At 34.4% G+C, this 25,743-nt stretch overlaps 3 protein-coding genes across 3 annotated transcripts; 2 read left to right on the forward strand and 1 right to left on the reverse strand.

Moving 5' to 3' along the window:
- Positions 1 to 2,851: 2,851 nt before the first annotated feature.
- LOC111366418 (RING-H2 finger protein ATL39-like) lies at positions 2,852 to 5,205 on the reverse strand. The gene is made up of 3 exons (XM_022987180.1): positions 5,152 to 5,205; positions 4,666 to 4,740; positions 2,852 to 3,256 (listed from the first exon to the last, which is right to left on the reverse strand). The coding sequence occupies exons 1-3, from the start codon at positions 5,203 to 5,205 to the stop codon at positions 2,852 to 2,854; spliced, it is 534 nt and encodes a 177-aa protein (XP_022842948.1).
- A 14-nt stretch (positions 5,206 to 5,219) lies between these two features.
- Positions 5,220 to 5,624, forward strand: LOC111366420 (RING-H2 finger protein ATL7-like). Its single transcript, XM_022987181.1, has one exon. It carries the CDS (start codon positions 5,220 to 5,222, stop codon positions 5,622 to 5,624), a length of 405 nt encoding a protein of 134 aa, XP_022842949.1.
- A 17,029-nt stretch (positions 5,625 to 22,653) lies between these two features.
- LOC111366421 (RING-H2 finger protein ATL7-like) lies at positions 22,654 to 23,815 on the forward strand. The gene is made up of 2 exons (XM_022987182.1): positions 22,654 to 22,692; positions 23,333 to 23,815. The coding sequence occupies exons 1-2, from the start codon at positions 22,654 to 22,656 to the stop codon at positions 23,813 to 23,815; spliced, it is 522 nt and encodes a 173-aa protein (XP_022842950.1).
- Positions 23,816 to 25,743: the final 1,928 nt, after the last annotated feature.

Consider the following 25,743-nt stretch of genomic DNA (forward strand, 5'->3'; position numbering starts at 1 on the left):
AATTGCCTGGAGAGACCGTCGCCAAAAAATGTTCCACGTGCCCTCACGCGTGGCTCCTTCCCTCTGTACGTGGGCCTCACGCTACACCACACGCGCCGCCCTCAATCGATACGCGCCAGCCTGCAGGGTTCGTCTCCTCTTGCATGTTATGCTAGTTCTCTCCATTTTTCCAAACTCCTTCTGGATTGATCAACGTGAAAAACGGAGACTGATTTTGACAGATTTTGGACAGCTTCTTTGATCTGATTTCTGCTGCAATTTCTGGACGTTTTTTATATGTTTCACGAGCCAAAATCACCACCCTAAAGCTTTGATACCAAATTGTTGTGAAAGCTCTCTTGGAAGATCTTCAAATCGGTGATTTTTGGGCTTAGTCCAACGTACCTTTCTCAACCAATAACCAGTCCAATCAGTTCCAAACCACAATCAATTGATTTACCTTGGTTGCTATTCAATCTCACCCACGTGGGATAAGAAAGGATGATGATTTATCGTCACAAAGGCCAAGAGAAGACACCACAAGGGTAAACTATGAAAGAACCACCAATTGCACACGTTATACAAGCGTTCTGGACACTTCTGGACACCTTTGTTCTCACACAAAGGGGGCAGCCGGGATTCACTTTTTCTTCTCTCAAAATCACACACTCATCATTAGAATGTGGCTAGGGTTGTATATACTCTAGGGTTAGGCTTTAAGTTGGGCCATTATAGGGATAAACAGGCTAAGATTCAAGCCATCCATAAGGAATACTATTGGGTCGGGTGTAGCTTATGGACTTGGTTGTTGGACTTATTTCATTCATCGGCCTATGCCTAAGAAATAATATTAACCCACGTTAACATCATAGCCCGAAATTTATTGGGTATCAAAAATCCAACAATCTCTATTGTTTATTTGGAATGTGAAAATTGAATCATTGTTATGGAATCGTTTAAAGCTTTTTACTATTGATAATTTATATATTTCACCCTTTTTATTTAATACCATACTTCTGACACATGAACCTTTAACATTCACAGAAATGTAGTAAGTGGTAAAAATAAACTGGGGTATGTATTCAAATATGAAATTATGAGTTACTCTTGGTTCTGGAAGCTAGGAGAACAGCTTTTGACAAAGGAATTGGCGCAAAATATTTGATATTTTCTCATTATTGAGTTGTAGGCGATTGAAATCGTGAATGGAATGCTGTTAAAATTGAAATGAAATTGAAGTATAGAGATGTCGGTCTTGAATAAACTTTTCCTACTGATGTGTCCTAGAACGTAGTTAACTCTAATTCTTGCATTTTTTAAGGAATTAAGTAGAGACATCAACAATTCTAGATTCCTATCAAATTTAAAATCAGAGTAATCGGTTCACTCTCCTTTCATGGTTTCTTGCTTTTGTTTTAGTGTAACATCAGCGAAGAACCTCCATTGAAAAAACAAAGTGAAATTTGTTATGTTACCAAAGTTATAGTAAGTTTGCGTTCACGTAGATGAATTTCTTGATAAGATAGAGCCAACTGAAAATATTAGTTACCACAATACATTGCCATATTGCTATGTTTATTAAACACAAAGAATAAAGTCTTTCCCCCCATGAATTTGCTTTATTTTATTGGCTGATAAATGTATATTCATTTCATATTATATCTGTTGTAGATGATTTCTCTGTTATGCTTCAACTTAATGTTTCTTTTTGGTATACAGTTTATTTATATTGGAAGTCAAAAATGAGATAATGTAACAATAGAGGAGCAAAATTGATTTCTTGTTTTATCCGTATGATTGACATTCAAAAAAAACTAAGCCTTTCAACTTGGTACATTATGTTATTGCGCACTGTACTTGGGTAAATGCACCTTAACTGCCATATGCATTTAGATTCTATTTTATAGAATTCTTCAAATACTCCTTTGCACTCTATAGTTTAATTCAATGCTCTTAGTGATTAACAGTTTCGTTATATATGAATTCCTTTTTAATCATTAAAAAGTTAATAATTAATATGGGATCTTCTTTAAATAATAACAAATGGCTGATGTTGTTTATTTCTCCTTTAGAAAATTGAAAATTTTGAGAAAGCTGCTCAAAGTGTTGGAAGAGGAATTCTTAGTGGACAGGAAAGTGCTAATAAGATCAGTTATGTTGAGATCTTTATCTCATTCTCATACACTTTATGATTTCTTTGTATTCTATCGTGTTGACCATATGAATGTCAACTAGAACGTATTCCGACGTTCTTTTGAACAATCAAAATTGCAGTTTGCTTGATAATTTTACCTATGCTTCCAAAAGGTTATCAGGAGTTCTACTGATTTTGCTCACCCTTGGCCCTCCATCTCTGTATTCGACGATCTTCTGTCCATCTTTCGACACTTACAGGGGCCAATTTTGTTGTAATGTATTTTCATATTTGTTTTCACGATGAACACGATTACATTTACATTTACTTTCATCAGAAAATAAATGTAAATTTACACGTGTAAATTTACATTTACTTTCAAATGAAAGTAAATGTAAATGTAAATTTACACATGTACATTTACATCGTGTTCATCACGATTTAAAATTAGTGTTTGATTTGAACTGAATTTATAAATTATTTTCTACCTAAACGGAGCTTTTTGAAAAAAAAAAATCCAAGAAGACGTGATTCATTAGTCACAAAATTAAAAGATAATACAATAAAATAAACAAAAACAAAAAAACTTTATTGATGTGTCTTCATTCATAACTACACTTCGTACGGTGAAAGCATCTTTCACTCTTAGTAAATTTCAGAAACTAAACATCGTGTTCATTTTCTAGGATCAAAATCGAAAGAAAAAGTTCAAGATTTGTAATATAAGAAAAACAAGAATCATGGTTCAATGACAGTACCCTGATGGCACAATGGGCAGGTTTGACTGATATCCAACCATGTTTTGATGCATTCGAAGTGAAATCTGTGGTTGCATGCCGGAAGACACCGGACCAATTCTTGGTCTTTGAATTCAAATAGACAGATAGAGCATTCATGATCTCCACCTTCTTGTTCGATGTAAATATCGACGACTATTTCATCCGTCCTCCCTTTTGTCATCTGGGATCGAGTTAAAGTTGGTGATGATGGTGGCGGCGGCGACGGTTGACGATTTACGACTGGCAGCTCATTTTGTACCGATTCTGCATATCTATTCTCCCTCTTTTTCAATAGATATTGAATCAACAAAAATATCACAGTCGAGGTGAAAACAAATGGTAGAAGGTACAAAATATCAGGCATCTTTAAGGAAGATGATGAAGAAGGGAGACAGAGAGATCAGAGCAGACAGAAAATTGCAATGAACAGTGGTATTTATATACTAGTTTGTGCGAGTCTCTACAAGGAAATAAATAGTAATACTTGTTTTCAATCAACGTAAGGATTTTTAGGGTAAATGTCACCACACACTACACATGTAAAAGGTAAGATATTTTTATTAATTATCTTCTGTAATATTAGTTATCGCAATTTTGTGGAGGAAGCCAAAAGGAAATTTTCACAAGAGGGAATAGATTTATATTATAACGTGAATGATAAATTATCATGACATGAGAATGTTAGATTTCTTCAAATACTCCTTTGCACTCTATAGTTTAATTCAACGGTCTTAGTGATTAACGGTTTCGTTATATATGAATTCCTTTTTAATCATTAAAAAGTTAATAATTAATAAGGGATCTTCTTTAAATACTAACAAATGGCTGATGTTGTTTATATCTCCTTTAGAAAATTGAAAGTTTTGAGAAAGCAGCTCAAAAGGTTGGAAGAGGAATTCTTAGTGGACAGGAAAGTGCTAATAAGGTCAGTTATGTTGAGATCCTTATCTCATTCTCATACACTTTATGATTTCTTTGTATTCTACCGTGTTGACCATATGAATGTCAACTAGTACGTATTCCGGAGTTCTTTTGAACAATCAAAATTGCAGTTTGCTTGATAATTTTACCTATGCTTCCAAAAGGTTATTAGGAGTTCTACTGATTTTGTTCACGCTTGGGCCTCCATCTCTATATTCAACGATCTTCTCTCCATCTTTCAACACTTACAGGTGCCAATTTTGTTGTAATGTGATTTCATATTTTTTTTTACGATAAACACGATTACATTTACATTTACATTTACTTTCACGATGAACACGATGTAAATGTAAATGTGCACGTGTTCATCGTGAAAGTAAATGTTACATCATAAATGTGCACGTGTTCATCGTGAAAGTAAATGTCATTTACTTTCACGATGAACACGTGCACATTTACATTTACATCGTGTTCATCGTGAAAGTAAATGTAAATTTACACGTGTAAATTTACATTCACTTTTTCATGAAAGTAAATGTAAATGTAAATGTAATCGTGTTCATCGTGAAAACAAATATGAAAACACATTACAACAAAATTGGCACCTGTAAGTGTCAAAAGATTGACAGAAGATCGTTGAATACTGAGATGGAGGGCCAAGCGTGAGCAAAATCAGTAGAACTCCTGATAACCTTTTGGAAGCATAGGTAAAATTATTGAGCAAACTGCAATTTTGATTGTTCAAAAGAACGCTGGAATACATTCTAGATGACATTCATATGGTCAACACGATAGAATACAAAGAAATCATAAATTGTATGAGAATGAGATAAGGATCTCAACATAACTGACCTTATTAGCACTTTCCTGTCCACTAAGAATTACTTTTCCAACCTTTTGAGCTGCTTTCTTAAAATTTTCAATTTTCTAAAGGAGAAATAAACAACATCAGCCATTTGTTAGTATTTAAAGAAGATCCCACATTAATTATTAACTTTTTAATGATTAAAAAGAAATTTATATATAACGAAACCGTTAATCACTAAGAGCGTTGAATTAAACTATAGAGTGCAAAGGAGTATTTGAAGAAATCTAACATTCTCATGTCATGATAATTTATCATTCACATTATAATATAAATCTATTCCCCTTTGTGAAAATTTCCTTTTGGCTTCCTCCACAAAATTGTGATAATACAGAAGATAATTAATAAAAATATCTTACCTTTTACATGTCTACTGTGCGGCGAGATTTTTCCTAAAAATCCTTACGTTGATTGAAAACGAGTATTACTATTTATTTCCTTGTAGAGACTCCCACAAACTAGTATATAAATACCACTGTGCATTGCAGTTTTTTGTCTGCTCTAATCTTTCCGTCTCCCTTCTTCATCGTCTTCCTTAAAGATGCCTGATATTTTGTACCTTTTACCATTTGTTTTCACCTCGACTGTGATATTTTTGTTGATTCAATATTTGTTGAAAAAGAGGGGGAATGGATATGCAGAATCGGAACAAAATGAGCTGCTAGTCGTAAATGGTCAACCACCGCCGCCGCCACCATCATCACCAACTTCAACTCGATCCCAGATGACAAAAGGGAGGATGGATGAAATAGTTGTCGATATTTACATCGAACAAGAAGGTAGAGATCATGAATGCTCTATCTGTCTATTTGAATTCAAAGACCAAGAATTGTTCCGGTGTCTTCCGGCATGCAACCATGGATTTCACTTCGAATGCATCAAAACATGGTTGGATATTAGTCAAACCTGCTCATTGTGCCGCCAGAGTACTGTCATTGAACCATGATTCTTATTTTTCTTATATTACAAATCTTGAACTTTTTCTTTCAATTTTGATCCTAGAAAATGAACCCGATGTTTAGTTTCTGAAAGTTACTGGAGTGAGAGATGTTTTCACCGTACGAAGTGTAGTTATGAATGAAGACACATCAATAAAGTTTTTTTGTTTTAGTTTATTTTATTGTATTATCTTTTAATTTTTTGACTAATGAATCGCGTCTTCTTGGATTTTTTTTTTCAAAAAGCTCCGTTTTAGTAGAAAATAATTTATAAATTCAGTTCAAATCAAACATTAATTTTAAATTGTGATGAACACGATGTAAATGTACACGTGTAAATTTACATTTACTTTCACGATTTTCACGATGAACACGTGCACATTTACATTTACATCGTGTCCATCTGAAAGTAAATGTAAGTGTACACGTGTAAATTTACATTTACTTTCTGATGAAAGTAAATGTAAATGTAAATGTGCACGAGCACATTTACATTTACATCGTGTTCATCGTGAAAACAAATATGAAAACACATTACAACAAAATTGGCACCTGTAAGTGTCGAAAGATGGACAGAAGATCGTTGAATATAGAGATGGAGGGCCAAGCTTGAGCAAAATCAGTAGAACTCCTAATAGCCTTTTGGAAGCATAGGTAAAATTATCAAGAAAACTGCAATTTTAATTGTTCAGAAGAATGCTGGAATATGTTCTAGTTGACATTCATATGGTCAACACGATAGAGTACAAAGAAATCATAAAGTGTATGAGAATGAGGTAAGGATCTCAACACAACTGACCTTATTAGAACTTTGCTGTCCACTAAGAATTCCTCTTCCAACCTTTTGAGCTGCTTTCTCAAAATTTTCAATTTTCTAAAGGAGAAATAAACAACATCAGCCATTTGTTAGTATTTAGCAAAGATCCCATATTAATTATTAACTTTTTAATGATTAAAAAGGAATCCATATATAACGAAACCGTTAATCACTAAGAGCGTTGAATTAAACTATAGAGTGCAAAGGAGTATTTGAAGAAATCTATAAAATAGAATCTAAATACATATGGCAATTCAGGTGCATTTACCCAAGTACAGTGAGCAATAACATAATGTACTAAGTTGAAAGGCTTAGTTTGTTTTTAAATGTCAATACGGATAAAACAAGAAATCAATTTTGCTCCTCTTTTTTTACATTATCTCATATTTGACTTCCAATATAAATAAACTATATTCCAAAAAGAAACATTAAGTTGAAGCATAACAGAGAAATCATCTACAACAGATATAATATGAAATGAATATACATTTCTCAGCCAATAAAATAAAGCAAATTAGTGGGGGAAAAGACTTTATTCTTTGTGTTTAATAAACATACCAATAAGGCAATGTATTGTGGTAACTAATATTTTCAGTTGGCTCTATCTTATCAAGAAATTCATCTACGTGAACGCAAACTTACTATATCAATTTCATTTCAATTTTAATAGCATTCCATTCACGATTTCAATCGCCTACGACTCAATAATGAGAAAATATCAAATATTTTGCACCAATTCCTTCATCAAAAGCTGTTCTCCTAGCTTCCAGAACTGAGTGTAACTCATAATTTCATATTTGAATACATACCCCAGTTTATTTTTACCCCTTACTGCATTTCTGTGAATGTTAAAGGTTCATGTGCCAAAAGTATGGTAAGAATTTAAAATAAAAAGGGTAAAATAAATAAATTATCAATAGTAAAAAGCTTTAAACGATTCCATAACAATGATTCAATTTTCACATTCCAAATAAACAGTAGAGATTAAAGATGAAAATAACAAAAAACTCAATCGAAGTTTGTAAACCCTAAACAGAGTGATAACATTATGCATCATTGTGAATGACTTATCACCAGAAATCCAATGAAACATACTAACCCTTATTAAGAAGTACATTCCGTCCATGATAAGCGTCGACTTTTTAGGCTTTCTTATGCCATGTATGTTGAAGCAGCCAAGGTATGTGATATTTTGCATCCCTAAGAACAAAATAAACTAAATAAGTTTGTAACTTATATATTTGATAAAGTTTAAATGAACCAATACCGTCCCCTAAACCACCTCCATCACCAAACCCTCCGACTCCTGAAATTGGATGATCCAAGGAGAATGTTTTCTCATCATTGAAAGAATCCTTTGAGCCAACAAGATTTCTTGCGGTGCTGGTGTAAGCCTGAATACCAATAACCAAGAGAACAAATTTGGAAGGCATCTCAATTTGTGAGTGAAAGATAGGTCTTGACTCTTAATTTATATAATGCAATAAATCAAGAATTATTGTAGTGGACAACTAAGAGAGGGATTTAATTTCCCCATTCCTTCATCTATAAACCGCTCTCTAATTGATAACGTAAGAATTTATGTGGCTTATGTAATTTATTAAGAAAACTTTAACATTGATGAAATCTTAATTGAAGTAGTTTAGTGAAGTTAATGAATTGTTTAACATTAATGACTTTCCATTTAATAAATGCATGTCTATCTTTTCATCTCTCAGGGTCGTTTCAGTGGAGTTCTTGATCATATAACAAAATTCTCGAAAAAATCTCGAGTATTTTAGTTCCAGTGTTAATTATGGAAAGTATTTATACGGTGGCCCTGAGTACAGGCGAAGCAGGTGATCGCCTAAGGCCCCATTTTGGTGAGGGTCCCAAATTATGTAAAGTTAATTGGTTGGTCGAAAAAAAAATGAAAAGTATATTTATGAAATTCTGTAATATAGAAGTATCATATACAAACATAAGAAACTAATAAAGCATTTTGAAAAAAATGGAAATTATATTTTAGGAGTTGTTTGAGCCCCATTTTTCTAAAAATAAAAAAAATCATTTTGAAATAGTGTTACGATGGAGAATGTTTGGTTAAAAAATAAGAAAAAAATTTGGATTTACGTGTAAGATTATTTTATTAAAAATGTATGGTTGAAATGGTGTCAAATTATTGTTGAAAAATGTATTTTGATGAAAAAATAGGCCTCAAACAATAGCATAATCTCCATCAAACAGGGGCTAAAACTCTATACAAAATAACTCAAAATATAGGGCCCCAATTTGAAATTGGCATAAGGCCCCCAAAATATGAGGGTCGACCCTGATTATTTATTACAATACTTTTTTTTGGAAATAGAAAAGGCCATTCTAACCTAATTTTTTGTAGCATTCGGATTACATAATGACCCTATCGTAGTGACTGCAACTGCGTGGCCCCTTTGTTTCGGGGCACCACCGCTGTATAAGTGCGACCAATCAAGCCCTTACATTGAATAAACCATTCAAACTTTCTTCCGATCGAGATGATAGATCATCATATGGTTGATGTTATTACCAGACAAAGGGTTAAAAGAGGACTCCTTCATAACTTGTGGACCCTAAAAAGTGGTGCCTGCTACAAAACTTGGGATTAAATCCCGGGTTTAAATCCACGGCCGAGGTGTGAATTTCATGGGGCCCACAGCATAACAATCAAGGCCCAAGGTGTTATCAACACCTTGGCCTGTTAACAGGCCTGTCATTGGCAGTGTTGTAAAAGTCGTAATGCTTGACAATGCGTTGAGGCCAAGGTATGGGCAATGCGAGCTTAGGCGAGGTTTAGGCGTAAAAAAGCGTAAAAATGAGTTTTCTTATTTCAATATTATTTTAATTTTTAATAAATCAAAAAAATATTTAATAATTAAAAATAATACTTACTAAATTTTTAAAACAGATTTATAGGAATGTTACACATTTTTTCAAAATTTTCAATAAAAAGATAAATTTCAAATTTAAATACAAATTAGTAAATATATAGTATAGGAACTTAAATCTTATCTAACTCTTTATTGAACTCCAATTCAAAATCTCTTCTTCATTAAATTCGTCCTCCATGTCTTCCAATACAATTGGTTGTTTTAAATTAGGGCAAAATGAAGAAATTAGCCATTGATAATTTTTTAACACCACAAAATAAAAAAAAATAAATTAAAAAAGGATGATATTGCTCGTCGATGCGCGCAGTCAACGGAAATTGTTGACTACCAATTAAGGCACCAAGCCACTTGGCTTGGTGTTTTGGCTGAACATCAGCCTTTTAGAACACTGGTCATTGGCCATGTTTGATTGGCAAAACTGCTAAAAAGTTTGAATTTTCCGAGTTAGCATTGGAAATATTTCCATATTTCTCGCAGCCAGCCTGACTTGGAACCCAAGCTATATATCACCTGCCTATCCCACCTAGTTTATTCTTATTAGTATGTCTCCACGACTCTTTATGCCAAAAGGTATAGACAGAATCAAATTATGATTAGCGGGATTGAAAAAAATTAGTGACTTCTCTTTTTAATTGTTTGACATATTGAGATACGTCTGTCTTTTGTATAACAGATGCCTCATTAATTTCATCCTCAATTTATTCAAAGATATTATACTAGCCAATAGTACGATAATAAGAATTAAATAAAGCATTTTTGGGCTTAAGTACATCTAGAAACACTGTAGAAATTCAAAAATCTACATGTGTTTGGGAATGAAGTTCAGGTGGTTGAAGCGATGGTGGACGAAGTCAGCAAACCAATATAAAGATGAAGTGGAGGAGAGAATTGGGATCAAAAAGAGTAAAAATTACTCAAGAAAGAAGATTAAAAAAAAAAAACCTAAAGTATGATGGGTAGAAGTTGTAATAGAATATCGCTTTTCGCTCAAATAAACAAACTTCCATAAATCTAATAACATATATTTCATACAATAAAGTTATTTTCTCTCAACAACACTCTCATACAAACCTTACAATCTCTTCTACCCAATAGTTTAAACTATATGCCAATGCACCTATTTATAGGAACTTTGGTAGAAGAAGTATTCAAAATGAACAAGTAACTTTCACTTCCATTAGAAGAAGAATTCAAAACGATTAAGTAACTTCCACTTCCTTTAGAGAAGAAGAGTACAAGATGATTAAGCAACTCTTTAATAGCTATCGAACAATCACGAGCTTTTCCTTAACCATGTAATATTCTTCTATCCAATAAAATATTTTTGCTTAATCAATTAAAATTTTGACTAAGTCATATCTTCATCTTCAATCTTCTAAAGCTTCTTGATGATTTTGAACTTCTTCCCATTTCTAGAATTTCATTGGTCAAGTTTACACTACGTTCAACAAAATAATCATCATTTTTTTATACAAAAATATGAAGTTGAAATGCTCATTCATAGATCTATATCTATTTATAATAATAGATAGCATCCAAATTAGAAATGCTTTTAAATTCAACAAAAATTTAATTTGAATTATTTTAGTTGGTGTTTTGTTCTAAATCGTAGCACATCTCCACTCAAGAATGGATCCAGACATTCGGCATTGTGAGATCAAAAATTGAAATAGAATTTTTTTTAAAACAACATATCATTAATCACTACTACATCTGTAATCAACGCGTTTTCATACTCTGAAAACGCTGTATAACTACATCATTATTAATATTGGCAACTACATCATTCTCAATATATGGAACTAAACTGTCATTTAGCCATTCATGTATTGTCAATAAAGAAGAATTATGCATTATAATTTAGCATGAACTTTCACACTTTCACTCTACAATCAAGATGCATCATGCATGTATTTGTAAAGCTATTGTCATTTGTCAAAAAATTAATATCAATATAATTCTCAAAACAGAAAATTTAAAATTGCTCAATTACTTGAAAAAATAGAAATTATCAAGTAATTTCAACAAATTGCAAACAAAAATTTAAAAACTTCGATTTTTCAAAAACTCATATTCAATAATCAATATTAACGACAAATATATATAAAAACGGTCCAATTTATAAAGTCTAAGAAACTACAGACTTCAATTTCTACACTTCGAAACGGGCCACTTACCAGTTCAAAAGTCGTTGTCTTGTCAGATTGTCCCGCTAACATACACTTTTAAAAGATGAAATCTTTGATTTGGGTAATGGGTCCCTTAATTTTATATAAATTATGGATTGAAAAGAAATGGAGACAGTCGGACGAAGGAATTGCCTTTTGCCCTTTACTCGTTTGAATGGTGGACCTGGTATGTGAAAAGGAAGAATTAAATGTATTGGATTAATTTTACGTTTAAATGAATGGTGGACCTGGTGGTTTGTTTGGGCCAAATAATTAGAGTTGGGCCATTTACTTATTATGTTAGAATTAGGCTACCACAATTTTTTTTTCTTTGGACACGGGCTGGATTTTTTGGCTAGACAAGGGCTGATTATTCAATTCACATGGGCTCAACTGAAAAAAATAAAAATAAAAAAGGAAACCTTATCCGCCTCTATTGGATAACTTAAAAAAAAATTTGAAAATTCTGTGAGGTCAACTGACCCCACATGGCCCCATGTGGGTTCGTCCTTGTCTCCACTTCCTTTGTTCTTTTAATTTACCCTATATATTATGAATTTTACTACTTTTCTTGTATTTAATTACTAAGCCTCACTATTCATTCAAGTAACTAAAAAGCATGCAAAGAACTCCAACTGAAATGAAGCAGAAAATGATTTTTATTTTTTAAATTTTTTGTGCTTATAAGTCATTTTGATAGTTACTTGATTATTTTACCTATTAAAGATGTTTTTCGTTCTACTTAGTGCTATATGATTAGTGCCATAAGGAAAGTAAAAATATGAAATCGTTACATACCAAAAGTCTTATGTGACGCTGGTCAAATTCAACTCCAAATTGAGCATGGGAGTCAAGTTGGATATAACTTAGTAATTTGGTAATAAGGCATATTATTGTATGAGTTATTCACTTAGAAAATATGATAACTAAATTGCTCAAGCCCTAATTGGCCCCTATTTCCTAAAACTCATTTTTCTTCAAATTTAGTTTAAATATACATTTTGTGGGACCCACAACTTTTATCAATTCTTCGACCAGATGACATTTTATCATCATTTTAAAAATATTAAAATTAAAATTTATTTTGTGTGCACTATAACTTATTTTAGAATTGGTGACAAAATTATTAAAATAAAACAAAATTAACCTTTTAGCATATAAAGATTTGCATGGAATAAGTAAAGCATGAGAAAGGGAAAGAAGCTCATAATTAATAAACCAAACGAAGCTTACAAATATGTTTGAGTAATTTATTGCAAATCAAACATTTGTATTCTAGTAGTTTAATCGCTCTAGAATATTTTTTTTTTAGTTGAGCAATTAAAATTATCACTAGATATGAAATGGAAATGCATGGGATTAAAACTTCTTTACTCAATGTCTCCTATTCCGTCACCAACTCCTTTACCAAGTCCACCTCCAGCTCCTTCACCAGATCCTCCACCCAATCCTTCTCCACCACCACCGAAACCTCCCCTCCCCCCTCCTTCCGCACCAACTCCTATTCCACCACCAACTCCTTCACCAAATCCACCATCCAATCTACCCCTACGGCCACCTCCGCCACCAAAACCTCCTCCTCCTCCGACAGAACCACCTCCAAACCTCCCACCAAATCCTTCTCCAAAACCAGACCCAACCTCTATTCCCCCACCAATACCTCAACAAACCCTCCACCTCCACCAAGCCCTCCACTTCCTAAATACCAGTGATTGAAGTAGAATTTTTTATCATTAAGAGAATCCTCTATGCCAACTAGCTTTCTTGCAGTGGAAGTGCAAATAAGAATACCAAGAAGAATGCTTGAATAGGTTTTGAGTCTTGATTGATGAGAATCAAGGACACCAAAAAGTGATTATATAATGATCATGTTGGGCACGGAAACTCCAATAACATACATTGATTCCAAAGTGGATTTTAAGGAACGAGATTTAATGACAATATTGAAGTATACTAGATCATGCAGCGAAAAAAAGATTAAATTTGTAAAAGAGGAACAAAGAAAATTATCGCAGAGGAAACGATGTTTTTATTGAACAATATGGAGAATACAAGCCTATTTAGCTAACTGTTACAATTAAAATTGAAAAGAGGTGCCCCCAATTTATAGGCGATAACCAAAAACCTAGTGGAGTCATAAAAGGTAAGAAAATCTAGTCCAATTAGGAGAAAATGCGTAAAATGAGAAAAAATCCTCGCGACGCCAAAAAACGAACCATGTGGATTCTTTTTTCTTCTCTTTCTTGGTTCCACTTTGATTCTTTTTCCAAGCAAAGTCAAACATGCCAAAATGAGAATTCTAACCTAATTAGAGTCATTAAACTCAACAATCTCCACCTTGACTCTAATTCCGGTACAACGTACAAAACTCCTAGATTTCAAATCCGTCTGCATTGAAATGAACTGGCTAAATCTCCTCTACACAGTAATCACTCCATATAAACCAAACACTCGTCCTCTGCCCGATGTCCACAACAAACACCTGAACCCAATCCCCCAGGTTTCCAATTCCACCAAGGAATTAATGTTGATCACACAGGGCAGAAGCACACCCTGTAGCAAGAACCAAACCAGATGCTTGATCAGAAGGCCCCTTGCTGGAACTATCGCCTTCAACGTCCCTAGAAGCATCCCAGACATTGCTAACATCCCGATACCTACGCTTGATGCGTCCTACCCCAGCAACTGAGCATGGTGTATCCGCTGAAATTGGTGGCAAAGCAGAATCACCAACGTTTTCCCCAGTAGTGTTCTGAATCGACTTATAGCCCAACATAAGAGGCAGTATACCAAACTGAACTTCCACCACGGTACTAAACTTGTCCAAATACCTCCTCTTAATTGGCTCTACACTCCCTTGCAAAATGTACAACTGAGATCTTTTTCGTCCTCCAGTACAACTCGGACTCCCTTTTCGACCTTCAAGAGTTCACCTCCTCCAGAGAATTTATACCCTTTTGAATCCATGGTATTTAGCGAAATGAGATTCCTTTTCAGGTCAGGAACATGTCGAACCTGATCAATTATTCTAAATGTTCTATCCCACAGCCTCAATCTGACTCGATCGACCCCAGCAATACGGTAAGATGGTTGTTTCCCATTACGACTTTACCTTACTGAACTGCCTCATATGCCTGAAATAAATTCCTATCGGAACACATATGGTGTGAACATGCTGAATCAAGAATCCACTACTCATTAGGCCTAGACTCTACATCAGATACCACGGTCAACATCACCTCTTCGCTACCTGAACAATTCTCAACTACATTGGTTTCGTCTGAATTCAAAGGTTGCACTCCACGATTTATAGCTAAATCACCTTTAGCCTGCAACATATCGCAATCATTCCTAATATATCCCTTCCTTTTGCAGTAGTAACAGGTCACGTTGCTAAATCTAACTCTCGATCTGTCTCTTCGTCGACCATTTTGAGATATAAGAGCTTCCCCATCCCTTGATGTAGCTCCAAACAAATACTTCATTTTCTCCTTTGAGTGCAAAGCATCATAGACATCTTATATAGTAAAAGTATCTCGACTATACAAGATAGTATCCCGAAATGACGCATAAGATCCAAGCAGCGAACACAATAGAATCAAGGCAAGATCCTCTTCATCCTACTTAACCTCCAATGTCTGCAGATCTCAACTATTTTCTTGAACACGACAACGTGGTCTTCCAACGATCCTCCTTCCACCATGCGATGGGAATACAATTTCTACTTAAAAGCCAGTTTACTAGTAAGACTTTTATTCATACATAATTGCTCTAGTCTCAACCACAAAGTAGCAGCCGTCTTCTCTTTCAAGACATCCTACAGAATGTTGTTGAATCAACGACACAGCCTTCTGATCCTTTCATTGTTTCTCCTCCAGCGTTCAATCAGCTGGTATCTTCTCAAAACCCAGCAACGCATCGTCCAAATCCAACTGCATCAGAACAACCATCATCTTTACATGCCACAAAGAAAATCTTGTATTACGATCTAATTGTGGAACATCATACTTCAACTCAGCCATCCCGAAAAAATCTCAACCAATCTACGAAAAGAACCAAGCATTGATACCACTTGTTGGGCGTGAAAACTCCAATAACACACATTGATGCCAAACTGGATTTTAACGAACGAGATTTAATGACAATATTGAAGTATACTAGATCACACACGAAAAAACAAGATTAAATTTGTAAAGGAGGAACAAAGAAAATTAACACAGAGAAAACAATGTTTTTATTGAACAATATGGAGAATACAAGCATATTTAGCTAACTGTTACAATTAAAATTGAAAAGAGGCGCCTCTAATTTATAAGCCACAACCAAAAACCTAGTGGAGTCATAAAAGGTAAGAAAATCTAGTCCAATTAGGATAAAACATGTAAAACGAGAAAAAATCCGCGCGATGCCGAAAAATGAACCATCGTGTTCATCGTGTTCATCAGAAAGTAAATGATTTTCCATCCTTGTTGGTTTATCACAGTTAGTTTTATTTTGGTTAGTGCCTATCAAAACCATTGAATGGTCTCATAAAGCTAATGCTGGAAAGGCTAAATTGTCTATTTAAACTAGATGATTCAGTGTATCCACAATCCACCTGCCCCTAAAGTCAAGATGATATTTTTACATGGTAATTCCAAGCCTTGTCGGCAGAAATTTATGAAAATTGTGCACGTGTTGGACCTTCGATGAATAAATGAATCCAATCTACACGTGCACATTTACTTTCTGATGAACACGTGCACATTTACATTTACATCGTGTTCATCAGAAAGTAAATGTAAATTTACACGTGCACATTTACATTTGCATCGTGTTCATTGTGAAAGTAAATGTAAATGTAAATGTAAATGTAAATGTGCACGTGCACATTTACATTTACATTTACATTTTCTGAAAACTTTTCAATGAACCAGTAATTACTAATTAGTTGGAGAGTGAAACGATGGAAAATCATTTACTGCTTTTGCTTCAAAGATAAGATAATATGATTTAGAATTGTGGAATTCATTTATTTGATTTTAGCTGTGCATTTTTATTCTTGCCTTTAATGATTGATTATACTTAAATTAAAGATTCAGTAACCATTCCTCCATTAGGAGGTTACTGTTGGAGTTATTTTATTTTATTTTTATTTTTTTAACAAACGAATTGCAGTTGGAAGGTTGGGATCTTCACTTAATAGGTAATGTTATTATCATATGCATCTTCACTTTTGGAGAAATATATTTGAAAGAGAACTTATACTGTATTTAATGATTATGATTTTATTCACAAGAAGGTTAATCTTTTTTATTCCTCTATCTGATTCTTCTGGATTGGTACATGTCTTTCATAGAAAATTTTCTTTCTTATGGAATTTAATTGAAGAACATCATGATCGAGCTGATATATTTTGTTCATTTCAGTGTTTTACATTTAATCATGAAATATTATTAACTGTATTCTGCAATTTACACACTAATTATTGGTCCTAAATTTCACCCCTCTTTCATTTGAAAAATAGCATGTCTTGAAGATGGTTTTGATCGAGTTTCATTCCTTGTATTACATTGATTATATATATTGTGCCTATGCATAAAAATAAATAAAAGAAATGGAAATCATAAGGGATGTCAAATATTTCTATTCAGAGGCTTTATTTGGAAACTTCAGAAATGGGATTAGATTAACTATACCTTAACAATTCCAGGTAAAAAAATCAAGATGCCAATGTTTTTTAAGTCCCACTTTTTCATCCTTATTCTACCATGTTTATGGAACTTCTGCAGGTTAGGTTCTACCCTTTCTATCCTGAAGTTCTTGCAAGTGGAAGTTTAGACTATGAAGTTCGCTTGTGGGATTGACAAACTGAAGAGTGTATAGGATCACATGATTTTTGTAATATCTTCTAATTTCAGAGTTTCAACAATAATTATCTACCTATTTTGTAAGTTCAAATTCATTAATGAGGCTGTGCTCAATTTTTATTCTCGCAGATCGTCCTATAGCTTTTGTCGCTGTTGACACATAAAAATTCAGCACAAATCGAACGGCCCAAGGAGTGAAGCCCAATTGGAGGATCCCCAAATCAGATAACCCAAAGAACGAAGCCCAAGCAAACAAATCAAGATGAAGGCCCAAATAGGGAGGCCCAAGAACGCGGTAACGCCATCGCCCAAGTTTACAAGTCGCCCAGAATCTGAGCGAATGGTGTGCCATACAGTCGCCCAGAGCTGTTACTCTATTCTCGCCCAAACCTTCAAGTCGCCCAAGGTCTTAACAAACATAAAGCGTTGTGGTTATCAAGAAGTGCAGTTATCAAAGCAGTTATTAAAACAGCCCTATCACGTTCTACGATTCAAGGAATTCAATCGAAAGCGGTTGAACGATGAAGAGTAATGGCAGCAGTTAAAAAAGGCAGTTTTCATGACAAGTTGGCCATTACGAGGAAAGTGGGCAGTTATAAGACGATCAAGCAATTTTTAGGATGGTTGATCACAAAGAGATCGTCCATGAAGTATAAAAGGGAGAAAAGACATAGAAGCAAAGGATCGAATCAAAAACTCTCGAACAGAGAACATGTAATTTTAATTTCCTTAGCTTAGACTTAAATACTTTTCTTTCAGTAACTCGTGTGCTTGCGCCCCTTGGAGGCACATTGTTTTTAATTTCCAATTGTAAAGTCATCGCCAATAAAAGAACACCCCTTTTTGGGATTTTGTCTCAAGAGGTTTGTCCCTTACACAATCGTCTGATCCTTCTTAATTGTTAGCGACTAACCCACGCGAAATAGTCGCCTTTCATGCCCAAGGGGAAATTTAGCTGTAGCTGTAGGCCACAAGGTTACAAATTTCAAAAATTACATTGCTGTCAGTTTAATTTTGGACGCGCTTCATTGTTGTTGACCTTGTGATATGTGACATGTAAGAGAGGAGAGGCTTCCTCACAAACAATTATCCTTAAGATACATTCACTCTGAGCTGTAGATATTCTGTTTCAAATGTGCCTAAAAAATATAGACGCAGTAATTTATTATCGACAAATGATTGTATTCAATTTTTCATTATTGCATCTATTCAATTTGTTGATGCATTTTGCATTAAGATTCTTCATTTTAAAATCATTCTTTATTGCTTTGTCATTTTACAGATTGTAATTTTAAGTACAATGAAAGTATTAATCACAAAAACTAAAGGTGAAGTCTATAGTATTATACTTCTACCTATTTATGATTTGGTTCATTTAAACTTTATCAAAGATAGAAGTTACAAATTTATTTAGTTTATTTTGTTCTTAGGGATGCAAAATATCACATACCTTGACTGCTTCAACATACACGGCATAAGAAAGCATTAGAAAAAGTCAACGCTTACCATGGACGAAATGTGCTTCTTAATAAGGATTAGTATGTTTCATTGGATTTCTGGTGATAAGTCATTCACCAGTGATGCATAATGTTATCACTCTGTTTAGGGTTTACAAACTTTGATTGATTTTTTGTTATTTTCATCTTTAATCTCTGTTGCGGAAGCTCTCTTGAAAGATCTTCAAATTGGTGAATTCCAGGCTCAGTCCAACACACCTTTCTCAACCAACAACCAGTCCAATCGGCTCCAAACCACAACCAATTGATTCACCTTGGTTGCTATTCAATCTTACCCACGTAGAACAAGAAAAGATGATGATTTATTGCCACAAAGGCTAAGAGAAGACACCTCAAAGGTATACTATGAAAGAACCACCAATTGTACACGTTATACAAGCGTTCTCGACACCTTTTTTTCTCACACAAAGGAGGGCAGTCGGGATTCACTTTTTCTTCTCTCAAAATCACACACTCATCATTAGAATGTGGCTAGGGTTATAGTCAAATATATACTCTAGGGCTAGGCTTTAAGTTGGGCCATTAAATGGGTAAACGGGCCAAGATTCACGCCATCCATAAGGAATACAATTGGGTCGGGTGTAGCTTATGGACTTAGTTGTTGGACTTATTTCATTCATCGGCCTATGCCTATGAAATAATATTAACCTACTTTAACATCATAGCTCGAGATTTATTAGATATCAAAAACCTAACAAATCTCCACCTTGATATCCAATAAATCTACAAGCAATTAAAACACGCAGTTAGCACTTGCATAATCAAGTAGCCAATAAAATTGGATCAAAGACCTTACCTCGTGTTTCCAACTTGAAACACATACCATACTTGCTCCATATACTCACCAGGGCTAAGGTCAAGAACACCCAGGTAGAAACAAGTACTTACAGTGAACAACTAATCATGCGATAAAGATACTATATAGGATATCGTACACAGATCTTTTCAAAATTCAAGTTCATGCTGAACCACCGATTAACACCAAGTTAATCAGCACACGATTAAACACATATGCAACACATGCATAAATGACCTCACGAAAGATCTCACCACACTTATCCTATCTCAATCCGTGTTGCTCACACCTTGAGAACACATATCTCCTCTCATCGCCCACAATGCTCACTAAACCAATCACTTAACTCATGTCTCACTGACAAGTCACAATAGATCATAATCTCTCGGGATAATCCTCTATCACCATATCACTTCTCCCAACCTATGTAGATAATGGGACTCCCCCTTATAGAAGTGATAGAAGTGCCTCTCTCACACTCCACCTGTATAGAATCTCTTTCCAAATAAAGGATTCTAGACATTTGATCACATATCCACTCGTGATCCAAATGTCACACTCCACATCCCCAGTACAAACCACCATGTACCCCTAGGCATCTATACTCCACCTTACTAAAAGACATCTAACACACTGCTAATGCATTCTAACCCACTATGCATGCAAGAAATTACACCAAGTAATCCTAATGTCTCAAATTCATGCAAATGCACATATCAAATACATTGAGATGTAGCAGATAATCATGCAACAAAATTTAGACAATCACACACATGCAGAAAAGGATCACACACAGATGAACATGCAGTGACTAGGTTTACACTTAATAAAGCTCACTGGGGTCATAACTAGACCCCTCAACCAAATACGTCTTACCTCTCATCTTACCCTTCAGCTTATCTTTCTTCTTGGGATAGTCCCTAATAAAGTGTCCAAACTTACCACAACTGTAACACCTTCTACCACTAGGCTTCTCTCGTCCTTTGCCCTTCTTCTTACTACCTTCATCACTTGAGTCACTACTCGAATCACTACCGTCTTGAGTTCTACCCAAATTCATTTGCTTAAACTTCATCCTACTCCTCATCATATGTAACTCACCACTCCTCTTATCCTCTTTTTCAGCCTTCATTTCCATCTCTTTACTCCTAAGAGAGTCTATGACAATCTCGGATATTAAGGTGTCCCTACCATACTTAATTGCATTCTTAACTTCCCTATATGAATCAGGCATGGAATTAAGCAGGATAATAGCCTTATACATTTCAGATTCCTCTTCATCACAATTAACAATATCTTGAACTAACTTGTTAAAGACATCCAAATTGTCATCAAGATCCTTTGAAGGATCAATTTTAAAGCTGAAAAATCGTTCAAGCAAGTACAATTTATTAGGAGTTGACTTAAACAAGTATAAGTCCTCCAACTTTTCCCAAAATTGTTTTGTAGAATCCAGTTTTCCTACTTTTCTCAAAATAGTATCGGACAGGTGTAAAATAATTGATGTGTATGCAAGTTCATCATACTCTTCTTTTTATACTTCTGTTAAATTTGCAAGAAATTTGCCATCTATGGCCTTTGAAACTTTTTGTTGGACCAAAATACCCTTCATCTTTTGTTGACAAATTGAAAAATCCCCTTTCCCATTAAAAATTCCAACTTCAAAGTGTGAAGATATTTTTAAAGAGAAAATGAAAAACAGAACAACCAAGTCACAAATAGATCACACAAAGTAATCCTAAAGTCGCAATATACACCGTTCTAGATTTCCAAGGTTTCGTAAGATTCATGATCTTAGATCAAGGGAATGTTCGAACAGGTCAAGTCTGGGTGTTCTAGTTGGATAATTAACGCAAACACGAAGGTATATAAACAAAAATTTCAAATTTTCACGCAACAATTCTCACACAGTGACTATATGACAGATAAGCACAAAATCAACTACCAACCTGCAATCAAAGTTCAACTCTTCAAAAATAGGGCAAATAATTCCTAAATTTTCTAGCATAAGCAATGGTTGCCAAGCAATGACAACCCCCAATCCTAACGATCACCCCATACCATGATTTGCTAATGTTGAAATTTAAACTAATTAAGCCAATATACCAGAGCGGACCTATCTAAGTCCTTAAATTACGAGAGTTGCAGATTTATCACTTTAGGACCACCACTATTCGTCCTAAAGTCTCTGGAAGCTGCAGCAACCAAAAAACCATGATCGAGTCCTGAATGTCCAAAGAACAACGCTGTCCAGATTCTACTGCGTACCCTGAAATAGAAAACTTTCAACACAAAAAAGTCAGAAATAATATGAGGAACAAATTGCCTGGAGAGATCGTCGCCAAAAAATGTTCCACGTGCCCTCACGCGTGGCTCCTTCCCTCTGTACGTGGGCCTCACGCACCACCACACGCACCGCCCTCGATCAATACGCGCCGGCCTGCAGGGTTCGTCTCCTCCTGCATGTTACGCCAGTGCTCTCCGTTTCTCCAAACTCCTTCTGGATTGATCAGAAAACGTGAAAAACGGAGACTGATTTTGACAAATTTTGGACAGCTTCTTTGATCTGATTTCTGCTGCAATTTCTGGACGTTTTTTTATATGTTTCACGAGCCAAAATCACCACCTTGAAGCTTTGATACCAAATTGTTGCGAAAGCTCTCTTGAAAGATCTTCAAATTGGTGATTTTCAGGCTTAGTCCAACGCACCTTTCTCAGCCAATAACCAGTCCAATCAGTTCCAAACCACAATCAATTGATTTACCTTGGTTGCTATTCAATCTCACCCACGTGGGATAAGAAAGGATGATGATTTATCGCCACAAATATCCACAAATATCCATTCCCCCTCTTTTTGTTCATTTTTGATGAAAGTAAATGTAAATGTAATCGTGTTCATCGTGAAAACGAATATGAAAACACATTACAACAAAATTGGCACCTGTAAGTGTCAAAAGATTGACAGAAGATCGTTGAATACAGAGATGGAGGGCCAAGCGCGAGCAAAATCAGTAGAACTCCTGGTAACCTTTTGGAAGCATAAGTAAAATTATCGAGCAAACTGCAATTTTGATTGTTCAAAAGAACGCCGGAATACATTCTAGATGACATTCATATGGTCAACACGATAGAATACAAAGAAATCATAAATTGTATGAGAATGAGATAAGGATCTCAACATAACTGACCTTATTAGCACTTTCCTGTCCACTAAGAATTCCTTTTCCAACCTTTTGAGCTGCTTTCTCAAAATTTTCAGTTTTCTAAAGGAGAAATAAACAACATCAGCCATTTGTTAGTATTTAAAGAAGATCCCACATTAATTATTAACTTTTTAATGATTAAAAAGGAATTTATATAGAACGAAACCGTTAATCACTAAGACCGTTGAATTAAACTATAGAGTGCAAAGGAGTATTTGAAGAAATCTAACATTCTCATGTCATGATAATTTATCATTCACATTATAATATAAATCTATTCCCCTTTGTGAAAATTTCCTTTTGGCTTCCTCCACAAAATTGCGATAATACAGAAGATAATTAATAAAAATATCTTACCTTTTACATGTCTACTGTGCGGCGAGATTTTTCCTAAACATCCTTACGTTGATTGAAAACGAGTATTACAATTTATTTCCTTGTAGAGACTCGCACAAACTAGTATATAAATACCACGGTGCATTGCAATTTTTTGTCTGCTCTAATCTTTCCGTCTCCCTTCTTCATCATCTTTCTTAAAGATGCCGATATTTTGTATCTTTTACCATTTGTTTTCACCTCGACTGTGATATTTTTGTTGATTCAATATTTGTGGAAAAAGAGGAGGAATGGATATGCAGAATCGGAACAAAATGAGCTGCCAGTCGTAAATGGTCAACCGCCGCCGCCGCCACCATCATCACCAACTTCAACTCGATCCCAGAAGACAAAAGGGAGGATGGATGAAATAGTCGTCGATATTTACATCGAACAAGAAGGTAGAGATCATGAATGCTCTATCTGTCTATCTGAATTCAAAGACCAAGAATTGTTCCAGTGTCTTCCGGCATGCAACCACGAATTTCACTTCGAATGCATCAAAACATGGTTGGATATTAGTCAAACCTGCCCATTGTACCGCCGGAGTACTGTCATTGAACCATGATTCTTGTTTTTCTTATATTACAAATCTTGAACTTTTTCTTTCAATTTTGATCCTAGAAAATGAACACGATGTTTAGTTTCTGAAAGTTACTGGAGTGAGAGATGTTTTCACCGTACGAAGTGTAGTTATGAATGAAGACACGTCAATAAAGTTTTTTTGTTTTTGTTTATTTTATTGTATTATCTTTTAATTTTGTGACTAATGAATCGCGTCTTCTTGGATTTTTTTTTTTCAAAAAGCTCCGTTTAGGTAGAAAATAATTTATAAATTCAGTTCAAATCAAACATTAATTTTAAATTGTGATGAACACGATGTAAATGTACACGTGTAAATTTACATTTACATTTACTTTCACGTGTAAATTTACATTTACTTTCACGATTTTCACGATGACCACGTGCATATTTACATTTACATCGTGTCCATCATGAAAGTAAATGTAAATGTACACGTGTAAATTTACATTTACTTTCTGATGAAAGTAAATGTAAATGTAAATGTGCACGAGCACATTTAAATTTACATCGTGTTCATCGTGAAAACAAATATGAAAACACATTACAACAAAATTGGCACCTGTAAGTGTCGAAAGATGGACAGAAGATCGTTGAATACAGAGATGGAGGGCCAAGCTTGAGCAAAATCAGTAGAACTCCTAATAGCCTTTTGGAAGCATAGGTAAAATTATTAAGCAAACTGTAATTTTAATTGTTCAGAAGAATGCCGGAATACGTTCGAGTTGACATTCATATGGTCAACACGATAGAGTACAAAGAAATCATAAAGTGTATGAGAATGAGATAAGGATCTCAACACAACTGACCTTATTAGAACTTTGCTGTCCACTAAGAATTCCTCTTCCAACCTTTTGAGTTGCTTTCTCAAAATTTTCAATTTTCTGAAGGAGAAATAAACAACATCAGCCATTTGTTAGTATTTAGCAAAGATCCAATATTAATTATTAACTTTTTAATGATTAAAAAGGAATCCATATATAACGAAACCGTTAATCACTAAGAGCGTTGAATTAAACTATAGAGTGCAAAGGAGTATTTGAAGAAATCTATAAAATAGAATCTAAATACATATGGCAGTTCAGGTGCATTTACCCAAGTACAGTGAGCAATAACATAATGTACTAAGTTGAAAGGCTTAGTTTGTTTTTAAATGTCAATCATACGGATAAAACAAGAAATCAATTTTGCTCCTCTTTTGTTACATTATCTCATATTTGACTTCCAATATAAATAAACTATATACCAAAAAGAAACATTAAGTTGAAGCATAGCAGACAAATCATCTACAACAGATATAATATGAAATGAATATACATTTCTCAGCCAATAAAATAAAGCAAATTAGTGGGGGAAAAGACTTTATTCTTTGGGTTTAATAAACATACCAATATGGCAATGTATTGTGGTAACTAATATTTTCAGTTGGCTCTATCTTATCAAGAAATTCATCTACGTGAACACAAACTTACTATAACTTTGGTAACATAACAAATTTCACTTTGTTTTTTCAATGGAGGTTCTTCGCTGATGTTACACTAAAACAGAAGCAAGAAACCACGAAAGGAGAGTGAACGATTACTCTGATTTTAAATTAGATAGGAATCTAGAATTGTTGATATCTCTACTTAATTCCTCAAAAAATGCAAGAATTAGAGTTAACTACGTTCTAGGACACATCAGTAGGAAAAGTTTATCCAAGACCCACATCTCTATACTTCAATTTCATTTCAATTTTAATAGCATTCCATTCACGATTTCAATTGCCTACGACTCAATAATGAGAAAATATCAAATATTTTGCACCAATTCCTTAGTTAAAAGCTGTTCTCCTAGCTTCCAGAACTGAGTGTAACTCATAATTTCATATTTGAATACATGCCCCAGTTTATTTTTACCCCTTACTACATTTCT

This window comes from Olea europaea, chromosome 18, assembly GCF_002742605.1.
Source record: "Olea europaea var. sylvestris chromosome 18, O_europaea_v1, whole genome shotgun sequence".
Lineage (NCBI taxonomy): Eukaryota > Viridiplantae > Streptophyta > Magnoliopsida > Lamiales > Oleaceae > Olea > Olea europaea.

Excerpts from the sequence above, each read along its gene's own strand:
- LOC111366418 (XM_022987180.1), bottom strand. The coding sequence starts at position 5,205 with ATGAAGAAGGGAGACGGAAAGATTAGAGCAGACAAAAAACTGCAATGC. Across the intron at positions 4,741-5,151 it reads AAAAACTGCAATGCACAGTG|AAAATTGAAAATTTTAAGAA; the intron begins GTATTTATATAC and ends TTTCTCCTTTAG. Across the intron at positions 3,257-4,665 it reads GACAGGAAAGTGCTAATAAG|ATGCCTGATATTTTGTACCT; the intron begins GTCAGTTATGTT and ends TCTTCCTTAAAG.
- LOC111366420 (XM_022987181.1), top strand. The coding sequence starts at position 5,220 with ATGCCTGATATTTTGTACCTTTTACCATTTGTTTTCACCTCGACTGTG.
- LOC111366421 (XM_022987182.1), top strand. The coding sequence starts at position 22,654 with ATGGAGGGCCAAGCGCGAGCAAAATCAGTAGAACTCCTG. Across the intron at positions 22,693-23,332 it reads CAAAATCAGTAGAACTCCTG|TATATAAATACCACGGTGCA; the intron begins GTAACCTTTTGG and ends CGCACAAACTAG.